Below are 16,239 nucleotides of genomic sequence, written 5' to 3' on the forward strand. Positions count from 1 at the left end.
CAGGGCTTTTCTCTAAGCTGCTCGAGGGTCTCTGGGGAGCTCGTGGCTCATCCCCGCTCTCCTCTCCCTCCAGCTCAAGCCCTGGCCGCTGCCAGTGCCGTCAAGTTCCACGGGGCCACGTTTTAGCGCGCCGACACGCGCCCCGACTCGACACCGAACCTCTCCTCGGCCATTGTTTTTGGTTCTCCTGGACCCCTCCCTCCTTCCCACCAATGGCGGAACCCCCCCGGGATGGATGAGCGGGGAGATGTGGCACGGACGACACCGGCTGCTCTGCCCCGTCCTGGTGGAGATGTGCGGGTGCTGGGAGTTGGTCCGCTGGAGTGTGGACCCCAAGGACCAGGGGTCCTGAGCTGCCCGCTGGCACAGGGATGGATCAGTGGTGGTCTGGGTGCCAGGCTGGCCGGGACAGCCATACAGGGGGGCATTTGCAGCAGTGGTCCTGGCACAGCCAGCCCTCTCCCTGCTGGGGCAGCCCTGGAGGAGCGCAGCACCCTCCGTCTCTCCATGCTGATGTGTTGGCATCCCAAAAGTCTGCAGCGAGGCTCCTCCGCCTGGAGCTCAGCCATCCCACCACGGGTGGTGCTTTCACCTCGTGCTGGAGGCTCCATCTCTGCTCTTCGGGTGCTCGCTCCTTCCCCTGTGCCCTGAAACTGCTTTTAGCATCCGTCTCGCTGGAGGGAGTCACCAGCAGAACCTGGCAGCCCCATCGCGCCTCGTGCCCGGGGCTCAGCAGAAGGAAGGAGGAGCTGTGCGGGGTCGGATGGAGAGGGGACAGGGAGGACACGGGGAGGAGTATCCTGGGTGCTGGGGTGGTGCGAGGGCTGCCCGGTGCGGTGCTGGCACGGAGCAGCAGGTCTGGGAAGGGACAGGGATGTTGGAAAGGAGCAGAGGAGTGGCACGAAGCCACGGCTCGCTGGGCCGAGCAGGAATCTGTGCAGGTGGCTGGGGACGGTGCCGAGAAGGGGACTGGGTTTGGGCCATGAGCACCTCGGGTGGCAGCAGCGGGGTCTGTCCTCAGTGCACTCCCACACACTGTCTGTGGTCACCCCCAGCACCCACGGGTGCCCAAGGCTGGGGGGGGTGCATGGGGAGCAACTTGGGGCTGCAAAGAGCCGGGACACCTCTGGGTGTCTGTGCGAGCCGGGCTGCTGGAGGAGGGAGCTCCTTGCCCCACAGCCCCGGGCTGGGTTAATGAGCACCGGGGGGTGACGGATTTGGGGGGCAGGGCTGGGGGGACCCCAGCTGTGCTCACATCCTCCGGTGCCAGCATGGGCCGGGGCCCTCTGAAAACCTGACAGCGCATCTCACCCCGAGACCTTGCCATTGCACTCCAACCCCTGTGGCTTGTTCATTTTTTTTTTTTCTGTAGCAGGTTTACCCTTTTCTTTAGCTTTTCAGAGGGAGGACAAAAAGCCGGTCCCGCCGGGAAACGGCATCAGGCTGTGCAGGGCTGGGAGGGGTGAGGCGGATGGGGTGAGGAGCCAGATGCTGACCATCCCCTAGCTTTTTCCCCACTGGCTGGATCCTGACGCCCTGGCCAGCCCCCTGCCCTGTACCCGTGTGCTGCCACGAGGCCCCCCCTCTGTGTCCCCATCGCGCCCCCGATCGTAGCAATACTCCTAGGATCCCAGGAACCCCAAGTCCCGCTCCGCTCCCAAGCCTCCTGCAACCCTCTTAGCTCATAAAGCTGGCCCTTTATTTTGCTATTACATGCCTTAATATATGTTTTATGGAAATTCTACATTTATAATATATATATATATTTGTTTTTCTCTTCTTTTCTGGGAGGTACTGTTTTGTGCTAATCTCTCTCTCTGCAGGGTTGTTGGCACCAGCCCTGCCAATGCATTACAAAAGCAGATTCTTTGCCAATTTATCAGAAAAAGAAAAAGAAAGAAAAAAAAAAGAACTATTTAAAAATATATATATATTTTCTGCTTTTATTAAAAGCAAATTTATTTAAAATAAAATATAAAGAGACTGTAAGTTTGAAGAGATGACGCCTTTATTTCCCCGTCCCTGGGCGCAGCGGCGTGCCGGCCGGGGCAGGCTCCCCAGCTGGTGTAAATCGGGGTGCTGGGGGTGGTGCAGACCCCTTTACACCGGCTGTGCACACCTGCCCGGGGGGGGCACGCAGGCCTGTAGCTGGCAAATTGCCCCCGTCTCCAGTGGCTGGAGGAGGTGGGCGCGTGGCCATGCCCTTGCCCCTGGTGCGCGGGGTCCGAGCCTGCCCCAGGCTGCGAGCGCAGCCCCGTGCACCAGCATCCCACGGCTGCAGTGTTGTGGAACCGGGTTGTCGTTTTGTTTTTTAGGAGAAAAAAAAATACATTTTAATTCTTAATTTTATTTTGGTTATTATTTTTCATAACACTTCATATAGCAGTGACTTGTAACCGAGAAGGAATTTGCATCGGGAGGAAATCTATTTATGCACTGGGGAGGGTGGGAAAGGGGATAGTTGTTTTCTGGATTTTTTTGCTAGTGTTAGAGAAATAAAAGTATCTACGAAACAACGCGATGCCGGTGTCTTTTGTACTGAGTTGACCTCAGGTAACAATTTTAATACCGGACTGAACAGTGGGCAGACATCTATAGGGTCTCACCGTGCAGGAAGGACCTTGCCTGTAGCTCAAGGGCTGGCGGCACGTTCTCCTCCCTCTCCCTGTTTTACTGGGTTTATTTCCCCTTTAGGATTTATTTTAGACGCAGCTACTCGACAGAGGGGGAAAAAAAAAAAATGTTGTACCTGGCAAATTTGTATAAACCCAAGAAATAAAAGCGGCCGGTTTGGAAAGGGAGCCGCTCCTGGCGTCCCCGCCGGCGGGGCCGTTAATGATTTGCAGGATGACGTGGGGACCGAAGGCCTTTCCAAGGGTCACTGCCGGGGAGTGCGTGGAAGGGCGGCCGCCCTCGCCGGCCTCACCCGGCCCCCCGGCAGCAAGATGGTGACTCTGAGCGACTTCCAGCGTAAGCGGGCAGCCGGTGGCCGCGGGGATGCTCGGCAGGGTGTGGGATGTGCCGTGGGTTCGTGCCGGGGCTTGAGGCTGCTGGTTGGGGACATCGGGGCAAGGGAGAGGGGACGATGGAGTGAAGCCCACCGTGGTGCGGGGAGCATGGGGGGAGCCTGGATGGGATGTGGGTGCTGCGCCCCGGTGGGTGCTGGTGTTGCAGGGGGCTCTGCAGGGGGAGCAGCGCCGTGGGGCCGGCTCTGCCCTCGCTCTCTGCCCCTGCTTTGCATGAGGAGAGGCGAGCAGGGAGGTGCCGGCTCCTCGCTGCCTGCCTGAGCATCTCCAGCCTCTCCCAGAACCCGTGGCCTTTGTGCAACTGTTCAGGCAAATGAAAGAGATGACCTTCCCATTTATGTTTTCCTTGTGGTTTTAGTCTGTATTCGGCAGCCCGGAGGGGTTTTAGGGAACCCAGCCACCTGCCCAAGGTTTTGGCAGGTGGAAAACCTTTGGAGAGAGTTGGGAAGGAATGGGATGGGGAGGCTCCAAGAAGAGCAACCGCAGCCTGAGGGGGGGCTTTGTGCCTGAGCCCTCGTCTCAGCCTGTCCTCCACAGGGATCGGCCTGGGACTGGTTGGCTTCGGCGTCTTCTTCATCCTCTTTGGGATGCTCTTGTACTTCGACTCGGTGCTCCTGGCCTTTGGGAACGTGAGTACACCCAGCTGGGGAGGCCCGGAGCCAAAGGACCGTCTGAGCCAGGCTCATCTCACCCATCCCGCTTTCTTCCTCCCAGATCCTCTTCCTCTCCGGCTTGGTCTTCATCATCGGCTTCAGGCGGACCCTCACCTTCTTCTTCCAGAGGCAAAAGCTGAAGGGCACCAGCTTCTTCCTGGGGGGGGTCCTCATCGTCCTCATGCGGTGGCCGCTCCTGGGCATGCTGCTGGAGGCTTACGGCTTCGTCAGCCTCTTCAGGTCTGTCCTGCTGCACCCGGCTGCCACGGCACGGGGTGGGGGCAGCACCAAATCCACGCCACGAGCATCTGCCACGGGATGAAACAGCCCCGCAGCTGGCTGGCCGTGGCACCGTCGTGGGCACAGCGCAGCCCCCAGCCCCAGACAGACCCCGCTGCCCTCCTAACGGAGCCTTTTGTTTTGGTGCAGGAGTTTTTTCCCCGTGGCTTTTGGGTTTTTGGGCTCGCTGGGAAATATCCCCGTCCTGAGCAAGGTGAGCAGGGCGCTGGGCAGGGATTTCACCCGTGGATGCTTGGGGTCTTCACTCCATGGGTGATGTAAATCGCTGGCACCGCTGAAATAAATCATCGTGGACGTACAGGGGAAAGTCACCATGGCCTCCCCGCAGCTCCTGGAGGATGCACTGAAATATTTTACCACTAATCCAGTTCTGTCCCTCTTGCAGCTCTTGCAGAAGCTGGGAGAAAGCAGCTCCATGGTGTGACCGCCGGATGGGTCCAGCCGGAGACGGGGCAGCACGGGCGAGCCGTGGGTCCCGCGGGACCGGGAGCTGCTGCCCCGGTGCTCGGAGCTGGCCCCGCTGCAGGGACAGTGCCTCGCAGGCTGCGCCAGGCAGGCTTGGTAGCTATTATTTTATTTTATTTTTCTTCCCCTGATGAGAATTTGATTTAATTAAAAAACGTGTCTGAGACCGAACCCAGGCTGTGCTCCTTTCCTGAGGCTCAGAGCCTGCTCCGGCTCTGGCTCCTCTTAGTGCCACCCAGAAACACGATGGCCTCAGTGGGAGGTGGCACCGGGACCTTCCCACGGCCACAGCTGGTGATGGCACGGGGACCTTGCCGTGGCCACGGCTCGTGGTGGCACGGGGAGCTCGCAGGGGCTGTGGCTGCCTTCCCACACACCCAGCGGGGCCGTGGGCTGCGGCAAGCGGAGCCCAGGGAGCAGCAGGAGAGGGCAGGGGAGGTTAGGAAAACACCCATTAAACCCCATTAACATTTCATGACCCCATCGGAGGACAGTAAATTACCCCTTTCAAATCCAGTGACCATGAAAAAGCAAACGACATCCAAGGTTATTAATTAATTGAGAGATGCTGGGGTGGGAGGGGGGCTGAAGCACTTGTAGGGAAGCATGCAGACATGGAGCTGCTATCTCGGAGCGCTATCAGCCTGTGTTTGCATTTCCCACAGCCCCATTTCCCATGGGATGCACCCGGCCTGGGCGCACTGGTGGCAGCTTGGTGGGGCTGGTGGAGCTGGGGCAGCCAGGACGGCTCTGAGCAGGGGACAGGACGGGCTGTTTGGGATGGCTGCTGGGGGCAGTGAGGTGAGTTTGAAGGAACCATTTTTCCTGCGATGCGGAGAATCCTCTCTCCAGGAGCAGCACTGGCAGCTCGATAACCCGGCGGGGCTGCGATCCGAGGCACGAGCTCCGTGGATGTGAGCCAGGTTCCTGTGAGCACTCGGGGAGCCAGGTGCAAGTCAGGAGTTTAATTAAACCAGGGCAATCACATCAAAGCGGGTCCCTGTGCAGATCCCCTTCTTAAATTGCAAGAATTAATTAACGAGGTTGCGCTGAACCTGTTCCCTCCTGATTGAAGCGCAGCCCCGGCGAGGCGGTGGCTGTGCCCGGCGGCACTCCGCAGGCACTGCAGCGGGGCGAGGGCTGCAGTTGCTTTGCAGCAGGTGAAAGCGGAGCTGGGAACAGCTCTGGGAGCGCAGCTGATGTGGGGTATCTCGTTTGGGCACCCAAAGCCCAGTCCCAGCACCCAGCTGAGCCCTGGGTTGCAGGGGACGAGCTCTCCGGTAGGAATAAAGCAGCGCAGCCCTAGGGGAGCTCTGTTTGGGGGAAGCTGCCCCTTGCTGCTGGTTTGCAGGGGACACCTTCAGTCTGAGTGCAGGCTCTTAGCTTTTTTTCCCATCCTGAAAGCCTCTGCTGCAGTTTCCTGGGGTGAGCTCGGCTGTGGGTAGGAGGAAGGCAGGAGTGGGACAGGTATCAGGGTCACGTTAGGTGGTAAAGGAGCAGGGCTTGGAGCACACCAAGAGCTGGGATGAGCTCAGACATCCCAGGCTCGGATATCACGCAGGTGGCTGAGGGCTGCAGCCTCCTTGGCGCATATCTGTGATGCCTGTCTTTGCTCCATCCCAGCTGAAAGCCTGCATTTGGGCTGCAGAACTTCTTCTCACAGACAGACTTCGTCTGCTGGGAGCCACCGAGACAGAGGCACGATGCTGGAGACCTCACGTGCACCGTAACAAAACTCTCTATATTTAACCCCTCATCCCTGGGGCAGCCGTGAGCTGCCTCGGGGGCAGAGCAGATGCTGCCCTCCTGGGCCTGCGTCAGAGCCTCCTCTCAGGGTGATGTTTTCCCTCTGCTTCAGCCAACTGCTGCCTCCGTGGGCCCTGCTGGAGTGGGTTTGGTTTTAGGAAAACACTTTGGGTGAAGCCCTGGCTCTGCTGACGTCAGTGGCTGAATTCCCCCTGGTGCTGGTGCAATTCATTTTCCTCTCTATCTTTCCCAAAAGTTGCTTTTATGCTTGAGCTTTTCAGTCCTTTGGAGCAAGGATCCTCCCGTGTTTTTGTTTTCTTTTCCCCCAGCAACAAACTCAGGCTAGAGATGTGTGTAAAATGCGTGGGAAGCACGGAAATGCGTCTACCTTTTGTATTGTTTTAAGAGATTCCCTCAAGAAAAATGAAGCTATTTTGCAGAATTTCCTAATAATGTTGCTTAGAGAGGGATGGTTACAAGCACAAAGCTCAAACTTTATTCTGAAGTGCCCTTGTTCAGATCAGCCCAGCATTAGAGAGGAGCACAATTTCCTTGCAGGAAAGTGTTGTTGCCCTTTGGAAAGCGTTTTCCTTGAATCCGCTCTTAGCTCAATCACTTGGCTCCTTGAGAGCAGGCAGGAAATAACTTGAAGAGTATTCCCCCGTTATTTCCAGATGAGCTGCTCCTTGTAGGATGTGGAACTGTGCGAAACCCTCTGAAGGAACCTGCAGCAGGCTCCCAGCAGCAGCACACAAATCAGCCGGGGGAAACTGCAGCCTTGCCTGACGGCCTCTTATCTTAACTCGTTGCAAATTCAGGTTAAGAGGTGCTTTGGTGAGCAGAACTCCGCGATGCTTCAGGGCTCCGTGGGAAGGGCTCAGCACCCTCCTCGTGGGTCTGATCTCCCTTAGGGCAGGGGATAAAGTCCGGGAGGTCTGGAGGCAGCTGATGTCCCTGTGGCTGTCCTTCTGTGCGTTAGCAGTGCTGCTTCCCCCTGCCCTACTCCCTATAACCCCGCACACAAACGCACCCTTTGCTGGTTATTTAGAGCCCCATGGCAGCTCTTTCCATCGCTGCTCCCGTGCACCAGCTGCTCGTCCTGCTGTTGGTGGAGGTGGCTGGAAAATGCCTTGAGGGGATTTTCCTTGCACGGAGGAAGGAGCCGTGCACCAAGGGGTCATCCTCTGGCACTGCCAGCCTGTTTGCTTGCCTGCCAGCCCAGCCCTGGGGCTGGCACTGCCTGCTGCAAGGCACCAGCCCTCAGTTCTTCTGCAGCTCCCCTGCCACTGGCTTCGGTAAGTTGGTTTTGCCTGTTTAAGCCTTGGTTTTCCTCCCTGGGGACCGGCACCAGGCAGTGCCTGGCCCTGTACCCCCATCCCATTGCCTTTCCCAGCTGCTTCCCACTCCGGTGGCCCCAGGGGGACGAGTCCGTCTGTCCCTCCTGCGGGAAAGCTGAGCCCAGAGCCGTACCCTGCGGCTTCAGCATCCTTGGGGTCCTGCGGACGTGCTCTCCCCTGGTCAAAGCAGAGCTGGAAACGCCGGAGCCCCATGGCCCCGTGCCCTGGGATCACCTTCCCTGGGCTGACGCCGTCCCTTTTGATGTCACACTGCAACCCCAGCCCCTCCTTTGGGGACCTGGGTTCTGCAAAGCTAACAAGCCCATGGGATGCCCAGGAAGGGGATTTATGCCTGGTGGCTCCTCGCCAAGGGCCAGGCTGCTGCCTCCTGACCCCTCTGCCCGCTGCAGCCTGCGCCGGGGGCACGAGGCGGCCCCCAGTGACGCAGCGCCAGGGCCCTGCGTGGGAAAAGACGTCAGGGCCGGGGGGCAGCACGGCCGGCGGGGGCTGAACCTCGGTGCCCGCTGGGTTCAGCCTTCCCCAGCTCCAAATGCTGCGGCCAAAATTCCCAAGGGATTTTTTTTTGGTTTTGTTTTAGTTGGGGGAGGAGGCTGAAGCCCTGGTTTTGGAAACGAGGTGTCCGTAGGTTGTGGGGTGTCCTCCTCACTCCCCCCCCCACCCCGTTTCCCCTGGGCAAGGATGCCAGCAGTGTCCTGGACAAATCCTGGCTGCAGCAGGAGTGTGCTGGCATGGTTACGTAGCTGGGGGTTTCAAGGAAGGGCCATGTGCAGCAGCAGGTTTCTTCTGAGAACATTTTTATTGCCACTGCAGTGATTTCCTACCGAGGTTCCCTGGGGTCAGGTGCTGGGCTCGGAGCCGTGGGGCCTGATCCAGCACACGGGCACCCCGCACTCCAGAGCCGCAGCCTGGGCTGGGTGCTGAGCAGGGAGCCACAGCCCTGCATGAGCCATCCGTGTTCCTTGTGTGAAGGAGATGCTGCTGCTGGTTTGGGGCAGCTCAGCTTGCCATCTGTGCATCCCCTTGGTTCATGTCCCTTCCAAAATGTAGGGCAGGGGACCGCAAATTGGCCCCCCAGCAGTGCTGAGCTCCTCTGCACCCTGCTCATAGGGGGTAGAGAGCCGGCAGCTCCTCCTGAGCAGCCGCAGGTGTTTGTACCTTGATCAACTCCAAGGAGTTCAGCTCCTCTCTGCCCCCAGGTCCTCTTCCCTTGCTGGTGTCACTAAGCTGGGGGGGCTTCTCCCCCTTTGCCGGGCTCAGAGCAGCCCCCATAAGGGCAGCAGGGGCTGGTGGGCATGCACATAGTGTCCGTATGGCTGTGGGGCTGTGGTTGCTGATCCTACCCCTGTCCCTTTGGGAAAACCCCACTCCTCTGCTCTCCTCTGCCCTGCTCAGCTCGGGGCAGGCTCCTGGGCAGCATGGCCAGGCTAGAGCCAAGCCACCCCTGTGTCCCTGTCACCAGTACCTTTCCTGAGGGACACCCACAAGGCGCTTGGCCCATGTCCTGCAGGTGCTGTGCCAGAGATGGCCTGGTGCTGGCACCAAGCAGGGCTGAGGAGAGCGTGGGTTAGGGGCTCGCAGCCACCCCCAGCTGCCTTTGCCAGCCCATGGGATCCACCATGGGCACCCCCCAGCCACCTGCACCGCGCCGCCTGCAGCATCCCCAGCCCTCCCTCGGCCAGCGGGGAGGAGAAACCCGCGGGGAGGCAGAAGCCCAGGCTATAAAAGCATCCTCCCCTCTGGGACGCAGGGAAGCAGAGGAGGAGGCTGCCCCGGGAGAGCGCGATGCTGGCTGGACACAGCAGGAGGGTGCTGCAGTACCTGCTGTTCCTGGCCCTGACCTGGGGTGCCAGCTTCTTCCACTCGCCGGCCCAGGCTTTGCAGAGGTACCAGCCGTGCATGAGGACCGTGATGTGCTGGGTCTTGCTGTCTCACCTTGCTTCTCAGCGCTCAGGATGGTGCTGAGGGCCCGAGAGCTCTCCTCCTGCGGCACCTGGTGCAGCTCTGCTCCCCCGGACCCACTGAGAAACACCTCGTCTCCTCCTTTTCTCCTCTGCACTGGCACAGCTCACCTTCCTCGCTTCTCTTCGCCTCTCCCTCTGAGCACCGCGCAGCTTAGCAGCGGCTCTGCCTCCGAAATAACCCACGAGGCCAAGGCAATGCCTTTCGCTCGCAGAACCACCGAGCCGAGCCTCAATGCAGCGTGTGGCCACCCTGTGCCACCAAAGCCCGGTGCCGGGGGGGGTTCCTCCTACGGCAGCCACCCCCGGGGTCCCCCCTCAGTGTCCCTGCACCCCGAGTGCCACATCCCTGCGGGGGGAGAGGGACCAAGGGGGGGGCCTGGCTGCGGCCCCAGAGCGCAGGGAGCTGCTGCCACCTAGAGCCGCCCGCTTGGATCTCCCAGCGCAGGGCAGCAGGGAGCTGGGGGGGGGGCTCCGGTGGGTGCCCCTCATGCCCCCCAGCCCTCTCCTGTGCCCGCAGGATCGCGCTGCGGAGGATGCCGTCCATCCGGCAGACGCTGCAGGAGATGGGCGTGAAGGTGGCGGACGTCTTCCCCGAGCTGCGGCAGGGCAGGCGCAGCGGGGCGGCCGGCCCCCGAAACGGGACGGCTCCCACCCTCCTCACCAACTACCTGGACGTGAGGCCCTCCCTAAACCGGGGCTTGGTGCCCTCCCGCATCCTTCACCCCTCATTTGGCACCAGCTCCAGCCCCGAAATCTGGAGTGCTAGCCGTGCACCCCGTGTAACGGCCCCCGTGCTCTGCTTCTTCCAGACCCAGTATTTTGGCGAGATCAGCATCGGGACCCCCGCGCAGACCTTCAAGGTGGTCTTCGACACGGGCTCGGCCAACCTGTGGGTGCCGTCCTGCAAGTGCTCCCCCCTCTACAGCGCCTGCGGTGAGTGCCGGGGTGGGGGCACGGCCGGACCCCGGGGCTGACCCCCTCCAGCCCCAGCTGCACCCCGTGGATGTGGGCAAATCCCTTCCCCTCGAGGGGTGCTCACAGCCCTTTGCCTTTGCCCAGCGGGGTCTGTTCACCGCTGTGGGGTCTCCTGGTGCTGGGGCAGGCTGGGTTCATCGTCCCCCATAGGCTGGGGGAGCAGGGACCGCCAGCCGGTCCCGCTGTCCCCTCCCTCGCTGTCTTTGATGCCCTTCTGCCCCTCCCCAGTTTCCCACAGCCGCTACGACTCCTCCAAGTCGCGGACGTACATCGCCAACGGCACCGGCTTCGCCATCCGCTACGGGACGGGGAGCGTCAAAGGCTTCCTCAGCCAGGACGTGGTCATGGTGAGTGCACGCCCTGAATTTCGGAGCACCTGGATCTGCGAGGGGGCTCTGCTCCCCGATATGAGCCCAGCCAGGTACCCAAGAAAGGGGGGCTCTGTTGGTTTTGGGCCCCCCAGCTCCCTGCAAAGACACTCGTGCTCTTCCCCAGGTGTCGGACATCCCCATCATCCAGGTGTTTGCCGAGGCCACGGCGCTGCCCGCCTTCCCCTTCATCTTTGCCAGGTTTGACGGGGTCCTGGGCATGGGATACCCCAGCCAGGCCATCGACGGCATCACCCCTGTCTTCGACCGCATCCTCTCCCAGCAGATCCTCAAGGAAGAAGTGTTCTCCGTCTACTACAGCCGGTGGGTCTCGCAGGGCTGGGGAGGTGTCTTTTTTTTTGCAAAGTGTGGGTGTTGCAATCGTGTCGGTGCTGGGGTCATGTCTTAGGGCTGGGAAGAAGGCACAGATGGGGCTGTGGGACCTGGGCTGGGGTGGAGGGCATGGGGAGGGTGCCCGAAGGAGCTGGGGTGGAACGAGGTGGCCCAGGAGGCAGAGCTGGGGGGGGGGGGTGCTCAGCAGGGAGTGCTGGGGACGGCTGCTCCCCGCTCATTTGTCACCGTCGGGCTGCAAAGTCTCTGGCTCTGCTCGTGGGGCTGGAACCATCAAAGCAGGGAGTGGATTCAGGGCTTCACCTAAAGGCAAAAAAATAAAATAAAAAGGAAGAAAAAAAACCTGCATCAGCAAACCTTCCTGCTTCATTTCGTGCCCCAAGCTATTGTGCCCCAGCATCCCTCCTCCCAGCAGCACTAAATCCCACAGGAGCAGAGGAAGGGCCCTTTCCTGGCAGACCAGGAACGCTGCTCCCTCCCCGCACTGCCCATCGATCATGGCCACAGCAGCCTGATGATGTGCAACAACATCCAGCCCCACAAATGCGTGATTAAAGCAGAAATTGTGGCTCTTTACCTCAACTAGAGGTGGATTCGTCGATAACAAACAAGCCCTAAGGAAGCTAGCTGCACTTACAACCTCACCCAGGTGCTGCTTGGGTGCCCACAGCCCCCCGGGACACCGCCACCCGCAGAGCACAGCCTTACAGAGCCTCTCCTTTTTGCAGAGCTTCGAAGTAAGAAGACAAGCAGGAGCTCTCGAGGCAGCACCCGCTAACAGGCACCGCACACCCTGGGGCAGCAGACCCCAAAGCTGCAGCACCGGGCTCCACCTGCACGCCTGCACCCAGCTGCTCGGGGACCCGCCTGCTGCAGCTCTCGATCCTCTTGTCTTGCACCCTCTGGACTAACCCAGGCTTTCTCCTACTCTGCTCACTGGGATGGAAGCCCCGCATGCTGCTGCCCCCTGCCCCTGGGCTTTCAGGGACCCCAAATGAGGGGGGGAGTCACCCCGCTGTGTTTTGCACCCTAGGAACGCTCCCCTGAAACCCGGCGGGGAAATAATCCTTGGAGGCAGCGACCCAGCCTACTACACCGGTGACTTCCACTACCTAAGCGTCAGCAAGAGCGGCTACTGGCAGATCAGCATGAAGGGGTGAGGACAGGGAGCACCTCGAAATGGCCCCGGGGCAAATCCTACAAACCGCCCTGGGCTTGTGAGGGTTGGCCTGGGAGAAGCACGCTGGGGGTGGCAGGGAGATTTTCCCCCCTGGAAGGGAGGCAGCGGGGTGGGCTCCTCTGGCACGGAGCCGCAGGGCGATGAGCATCACGGTGCTGGGGAATGCGGAGGGGGAGGCACCACCGTGGGCTGATTCAGCTCCGAAGCTGCGGTGGAGGAATTTAACCCCCTTCAGCCTGCAGCGGCAGTGCGAGGCGCTGAAACAAGTCTGCTTTGTTTGATTTTAAAAAATAAGAAACGAAAAAGGCACATGCTGAAGCTTAGCTTGCGAGTTTGAGAAGCTTGAAGGTGCCCCCGGAGGGTTGATGTGCTGTTCCCAGTGCCCCCAGCACAAGCCCTGCTCGGCTGGTGTTTCTGGCCAAGGAAGCCCTGGGAGCTGAGCTGTGGCCACCACGGGAGGCTCAGGGTCACCCCTCTGTCTCCTGCTGCAGGGTGTCTGTAGGGGCTGAAGTGTTATTCTGCAAGGAAGGCTGCTCGGTGGCCATCGACACCGGAGCATCCTACATCACCGGCCCGGCCGGCCCCGTGTCCGTGCTGATGAAAGCCATCGGGGCAGCAGAAATGGCTGAAGGAGAGGTGAGCAAAACCCTGCTCCGTGTCCCTGTCCCACACCCCGGCCCAGCCCGGGGCTCAGCACCGTCTCCTCCTCCCGCAGTACGTGGTTGACTGCGACCGAGTCCCCCAGCTGCCCAACATCTCCTTCCACCTGGGCGGCAAGGCGTACGCACTCGGCGGCGCAGCCTACGTCCTGCGGGTAAGCTGTATCCCTCCGTGCGGGTGGGAGGGCAGGGATGGGACCGCCACGGGGAGAGTGACACAGCTCGTGTGCCTCCGGCAGCATCCTGTGCTGTGCTGTACCCTCCTGGCTCTCCCAAGGCAGCTGCAGCGAGCCCCAGAGGGATGCTTCCCATTTTTCCCCAAACCCTCTTGCTCAGCAGAGGTGTCCCGATGAGCCAGACCAACCTGTTGCTGCTTTCTAGGGGGGTGATTGGGGGAGATTTGGGGTAAAAGCAAAGAGCAGAGACAGGCAGGGACATCCTGTGGAGGAAGGGAATTGAAGGCCAAGAGCAGGGTATGGGGCTGGGGATGGCACAGTGCGCTAGAAAGCGCCGTCCCGGCACCTCTGTCATGGGCTCTGCTCCTCCCTGCAGCAATCCCAGTACGGGGAGGACGTCTGCGTGGTGGCTTTCTCGGGGCTGGACATCCCCCCGCCTGCTGGTCCCCTCTGGATCCTGGGCGCCAGCTTCATCGGGCACTACTACACCAAATTCGACCGGCGCAACAACCGCATCGGCTTCGCCACGGCCCGCTGAGCGCCGGGGCCCCAGGGGGGTTCGGGGAGCCAGCTGGGAGGCAGGAGCAGCACCCGGGAGAAGCAAACGGGAATGCAAACGGGAACGGCGTTTCCTTAAAGCACAGCCACCTCCTCTCTGTACTGAAGCAACTGCACAGCCTCGTGCTCTCCCACTCCAAAACCCCCGCGCTGCTTCCCGAGAGCCTCAGCAGCTGGGGAGATGGGAGCCTGGAGAGCATCCTCCACCGAGCATCCTCCGTCCGGGGGTCCCAGGGGAATCCGGGGTCTGGGGCTGCACCTCCAGAGACTTTCAGGGTGATGTGCAATAGGACCGCATGTGGTGGATCTCTGCTGGCTGGAGCAGAGGCGCTTGCAGCTTGCAGACGCTGGGGAGTGATGGTTTGTTATCGTTATGGTCGTTCTTTGGATGGGAGAAAAATAATCGGGCTGGTTTTAATGGCGGTTGTTTCGGCTGGTGTTATCCCTACCCCTCTTCGTGTTTTAATATTAAACAATCTCAGAGCAACAGGAAGCTGAGTGGATGCTTATTCCTGCAGAAGGGAGAAATCAGACAAACTTCTTTCAAGGGAATTGCAGAAACAAGTGTTCCTCTTCTGGGATTCAGCACAGCAGGCGCTGCTTTTCTCTCCTCACCCATTTCACGAGAGCGGGACCCCCCTGTGCCTGCCTGCAGGCCAACTGGGGTCTGCACAAACAGCAAGCGAGCCTCTCCTGCAGGAGGTGACCTGCAGCTACCCGTGCCTTGTCCTGCCTTCCCCCAAAGGCCGGTGGCACCCTGGGGACGGCGGGACGGGGCTGTCCGTCTGTCTGCTGCGCCTGCAGCTCCGGTTCAGGGCGGCTGGCTCTGCCCCACCAGGAAGGCGGCTTCGGCTGCCCCAGTGCCTGATTTGTTTTCACCGCCGCCTTGGCTCGAGCTGCCAGCCCCAGGCTGGTCTCTTCCCCTGCTGCCTGCGGAGCTGCTCAGCGGGGATGCTGGAGCTGCGAGCCCTGGGCTGGCAGCCCCGGCAGGAGGTGCAGGCAGCGCTCCCACCGCGGGCTGACATTTCTTGTTGAGCTGCAGAGCTGCAGTGGCTCCCGACACAGCGCAGCAGCTGTGAATCCGAGCGTTCCCCAAGGCCAAGCGGTTTGCAAGGTGCTCTCGTCTCCTGTTCTACCCGCTCAGGTGCTGTGAGTGCCACGGCGTCTGGAGCACAGCCTGGAGCAAGCCACCATCTGAGCGCAACCGCCTGCAGAAGCTTCTCATCCTCATTTCTGCCACCAGCGATGCCTGCTGAGGATTTCCCGGCGCTGCCCAAAGCACAGGCTGACACGAGCTGACTCTCGGGCTGTCTGGGAGGGCGATGCTCCTTGCAGCACAAGCAGAGCTGCTGCTGCGCCGTGCAGCAGGCAGGCAGCAACGTGCCAGCCCTCCCTCCCTGCCAGCGCAGCCCCTCGTCCCCTTCCCTGCTCCGCGGAAGGGAACGAGGCTCTCCTCGCAGCAGGGAGGATGTGGCTGAGCGGATGTTTTTCCCCACTGGCAGGGTCGAGGTCTGAGTGGCCATGAAGCCTCGCTGGGGTATTTAAACCTCTTCGCATTGGGATGCACATCCCTGGGTCTCCAGGGAGGGGAAGTTCAAGGCGCCCGAGGATGTTGCTTGCTTCTTTCCATCACCTTCTGCAGCAGATCCGTCGCCTCTACAGGGCATGAGGAGAGCAGTGGTGATGGTCCGCTGGGGGTGGAGGGAAGGGGCCCTGGCCATCCGCTTTCATCCAGAGCTTCCTGAGCTCACTCCCGTGCGCTCGGCCGCTCTCCAGCAGAGGAAACCCCAGGGCTGGGAAGCAGCAGCCATGTGGGGATGGGCACAGGAGGGGGGACAGAGCCCCCCAGGACCTTCAGCAAGGGGTGGGCTGCACAAGCCAGCTCTGGAACTCAGCCTGGCCTCTCTGAAGCCTTCTAGGCTCATGGAGATGCTGGCAAGCTTCTCTGCAGGGAAATTTCCCCTTGCAAATAGCTAAGCCTCCTCTACCCTACTCTGTACTGCAAAGGGTCTGGTCTGGAGAGGATCTGAGCATCTCCGAGCTTGAAAAAGCACCAGGTGATTTTACCCCCCCGTGATAGTCTCTGCATACAGCCCTCAGCTGGAAAATAGTGGGACTGGCCTCCGACAGGAGGTTTTTTGGGGTCTCGTTCTGCTCCTGTTGTTCCGAGCAGTGGGAGGGAAAGGTGCCTGGGCTGCTGTGGTGCTGATGGCGGGCCCCTTAAGCCAGCCTATTAACACCTCTAATAGCCTGTGCCAGGGCGATTTCCTGGTGCCTGCTGTGCAGAGCAGGCTGCGAGGCGCTGCTAACCCGCAACTGCCCCGTATTAACACTTGTGATCTTTATGGGCAAGCAATTAGGCCACGCTCAGCCCAGCAAAGCAGCCGGAGCAATTATGACCATCCTATTAAAACTGACAGAGCTCACTCTATATATAGCAACGCAGGGAACAGGCTGGTTTAT

At 60.5% G+C, this 16,239-nt stretch overlaps 3 protein-coding genes across 35 annotated transcripts in view; all 3 read left to right on the top strand.

Annotated features, from left to right (window-relative positions):
* PLEKHA6 (pleckstrin homology domain containing A6) overlaps positions 1-2,445 on the top strand; it is a 50,164-nt gene extending 47,719 nt beyond the window's left edge. For 7 of the 22 annotated variants that reach the window (XM_083812616.1, XM_083812624.1, XM_083812614.1 and 4 more), the window contains exon 27: positions 74-2,444. Coding sequence is in view for 4 of the 22 variants with exons in the window: in XM_083812622.1 (XP_083668748.1) it covers positions 74-126 (53 nt within the window). In the remaining 18 variants the exon portion in view is untranslated. Of the gene's footprint in view, positions 1-73 lie in introns of all 22 variants that reach the window. The other 15 variants (XM_083812629.1, XM_083812622.1, XM_083812625.1 and 12 more) reach the window with 4 other exon arrangements.
* A 351-nt stretch (positions 2,446-2,796) lies between these two features.
* Positions 2,797-4,921, top strand: GOLT1A (golgi transport 1A). 3 transcript variants are annotated; one of them, XM_083812665.1, is made up of 5 exons: positions 2,797-3,027; positions 3,564-3,655; positions 3,741-3,919; positions 4,109-4,172; positions 4,365-4,921. In XM_083812665.1, exons 1-5 carry the CDS (start codon positions 2,946-2,948, stop codon positions 4,401-4,403), a joined length of 456 nt encoding a protein of 151 aa, XP_083668791.1. In that variant the 5' UTR covers positions 2,797-2,945; the 3' UTR covers positions 4,404-4,921. The 3 variants fall into 3 exon arrangements, with proteins under 3 accessions (XP_083668791.1, XP_083668793.1, XP_083668792.1); XM_083812667.1 differs by having other exon boundaries at positions 2,797-2,970; positions 4,365-4,622; XM_083812666.1 differs by having other exon boundaries at positions 2,801-3,009; positions 4,365-4,913.
* A 506-nt stretch (positions 4,922-5,427) lies between these two features.
* Positions 5,428-14,263, top strand: REN (renin). Of its 10 annotated transcripts, XM_083812659.1 has the most exons (11): positions 5,771-5,869; positions 6,068-6,170; positions 6,865-7,485; positions 9,296-9,431; positions 10,027-10,442; positions 10,713-10,831; positions 10,980-11,176; positions 12,237-12,359; positions 12,875-13,019; positions 13,099-13,197; positions 13,595-14,263. In XM_083812659.1, the coding sequence occupies exons 3-11, from the start codon at positions 7,245-7,247 to the stop codon at positions 13,754-13,756; spliced, it is 1,638 nt and encodes a 545-aa protein (XP_083668785.1). In that variant the 5' UTR covers positions 5,771-5,869; positions 6,068-6,170; positions 6,865-7,244; the 3' UTR covers positions 13,757-14,263. The 10 variants fall into 10 exon arrangements, with proteins under 10 accessions (XP_083668783.1, XP_083668787.1, XP_083668784.1 ...); XM_083812657.1 differs by lacking the exon at positions 6,068-6,170 and having other exon boundaries at positions 5,428-5,869; XM_083812661.1 differs by lacking the exon at positions 6,068-6,170 and having other exon boundaries at positions 5,749-5,869; positions 7,239-7,485.
* Positions 14,264-16,239: the final 1,976 nt, after the last annotated feature.

Source organism: Anser anser (assembly GCF_964211835.1).
Source record: "Anser anser genome assembly, chromosome: 27".
NCBI classification, from domain to species: domain Eukaryota; kingdom Metazoa; phylum Chordata; class Aves; order Anseriformes; family Anatidae; genus Anser; species Anser anser.

Excerpts from the sequence above, each read along its gene's own strand:
- GOLT1A (XM_083812665.1), top strand. The coding sequence starts at position 2,946 with ATGGTGACTCTGAGCGACTTCCAGCGTAAGCGGGCAGCCGGTGGCCGC. Across the intron at positions 3,656-3,740 it reads TGCTCCTGGCCTTTGGGAAC|ATCCTCTTCCTCTCCGGCTT; the intron begins GTGAGTACACCC and ends TCTTCCTCCCAG. Across the intron at positions 3,920-4,108 it reads GGCTTCGTCAGCCTCTTCAG|GAGTTTTTTCCCCGTGGCTT; the intron begins GTCTGTCCTGCT and ends GTTTTGGTGCAG.
- REN (XM_083812657.1), top strand. The coding sequence starts at position 7,245 with ATGGCAGCTCTTTCCATCGCTGCTCCCGTGCACCAGCTGCTCGTCCTG. Across the intron at positions 10,443-10,712 it reads CCCCCTCTACAGCGCCTGCG|TTTCCCACAGCCGCTACGAC; the intron begins GTGAGTGCCGGG and ends GCCCCTCCCCAG. Across the intron at positions 12,360-12,874 it reads TGGCAGATCAGCATGAAGGG|GGTGTCTGTAGGGGCTGAAG; the intron begins GTGAGGACAGGG and ends CTCCTGCTGCAG.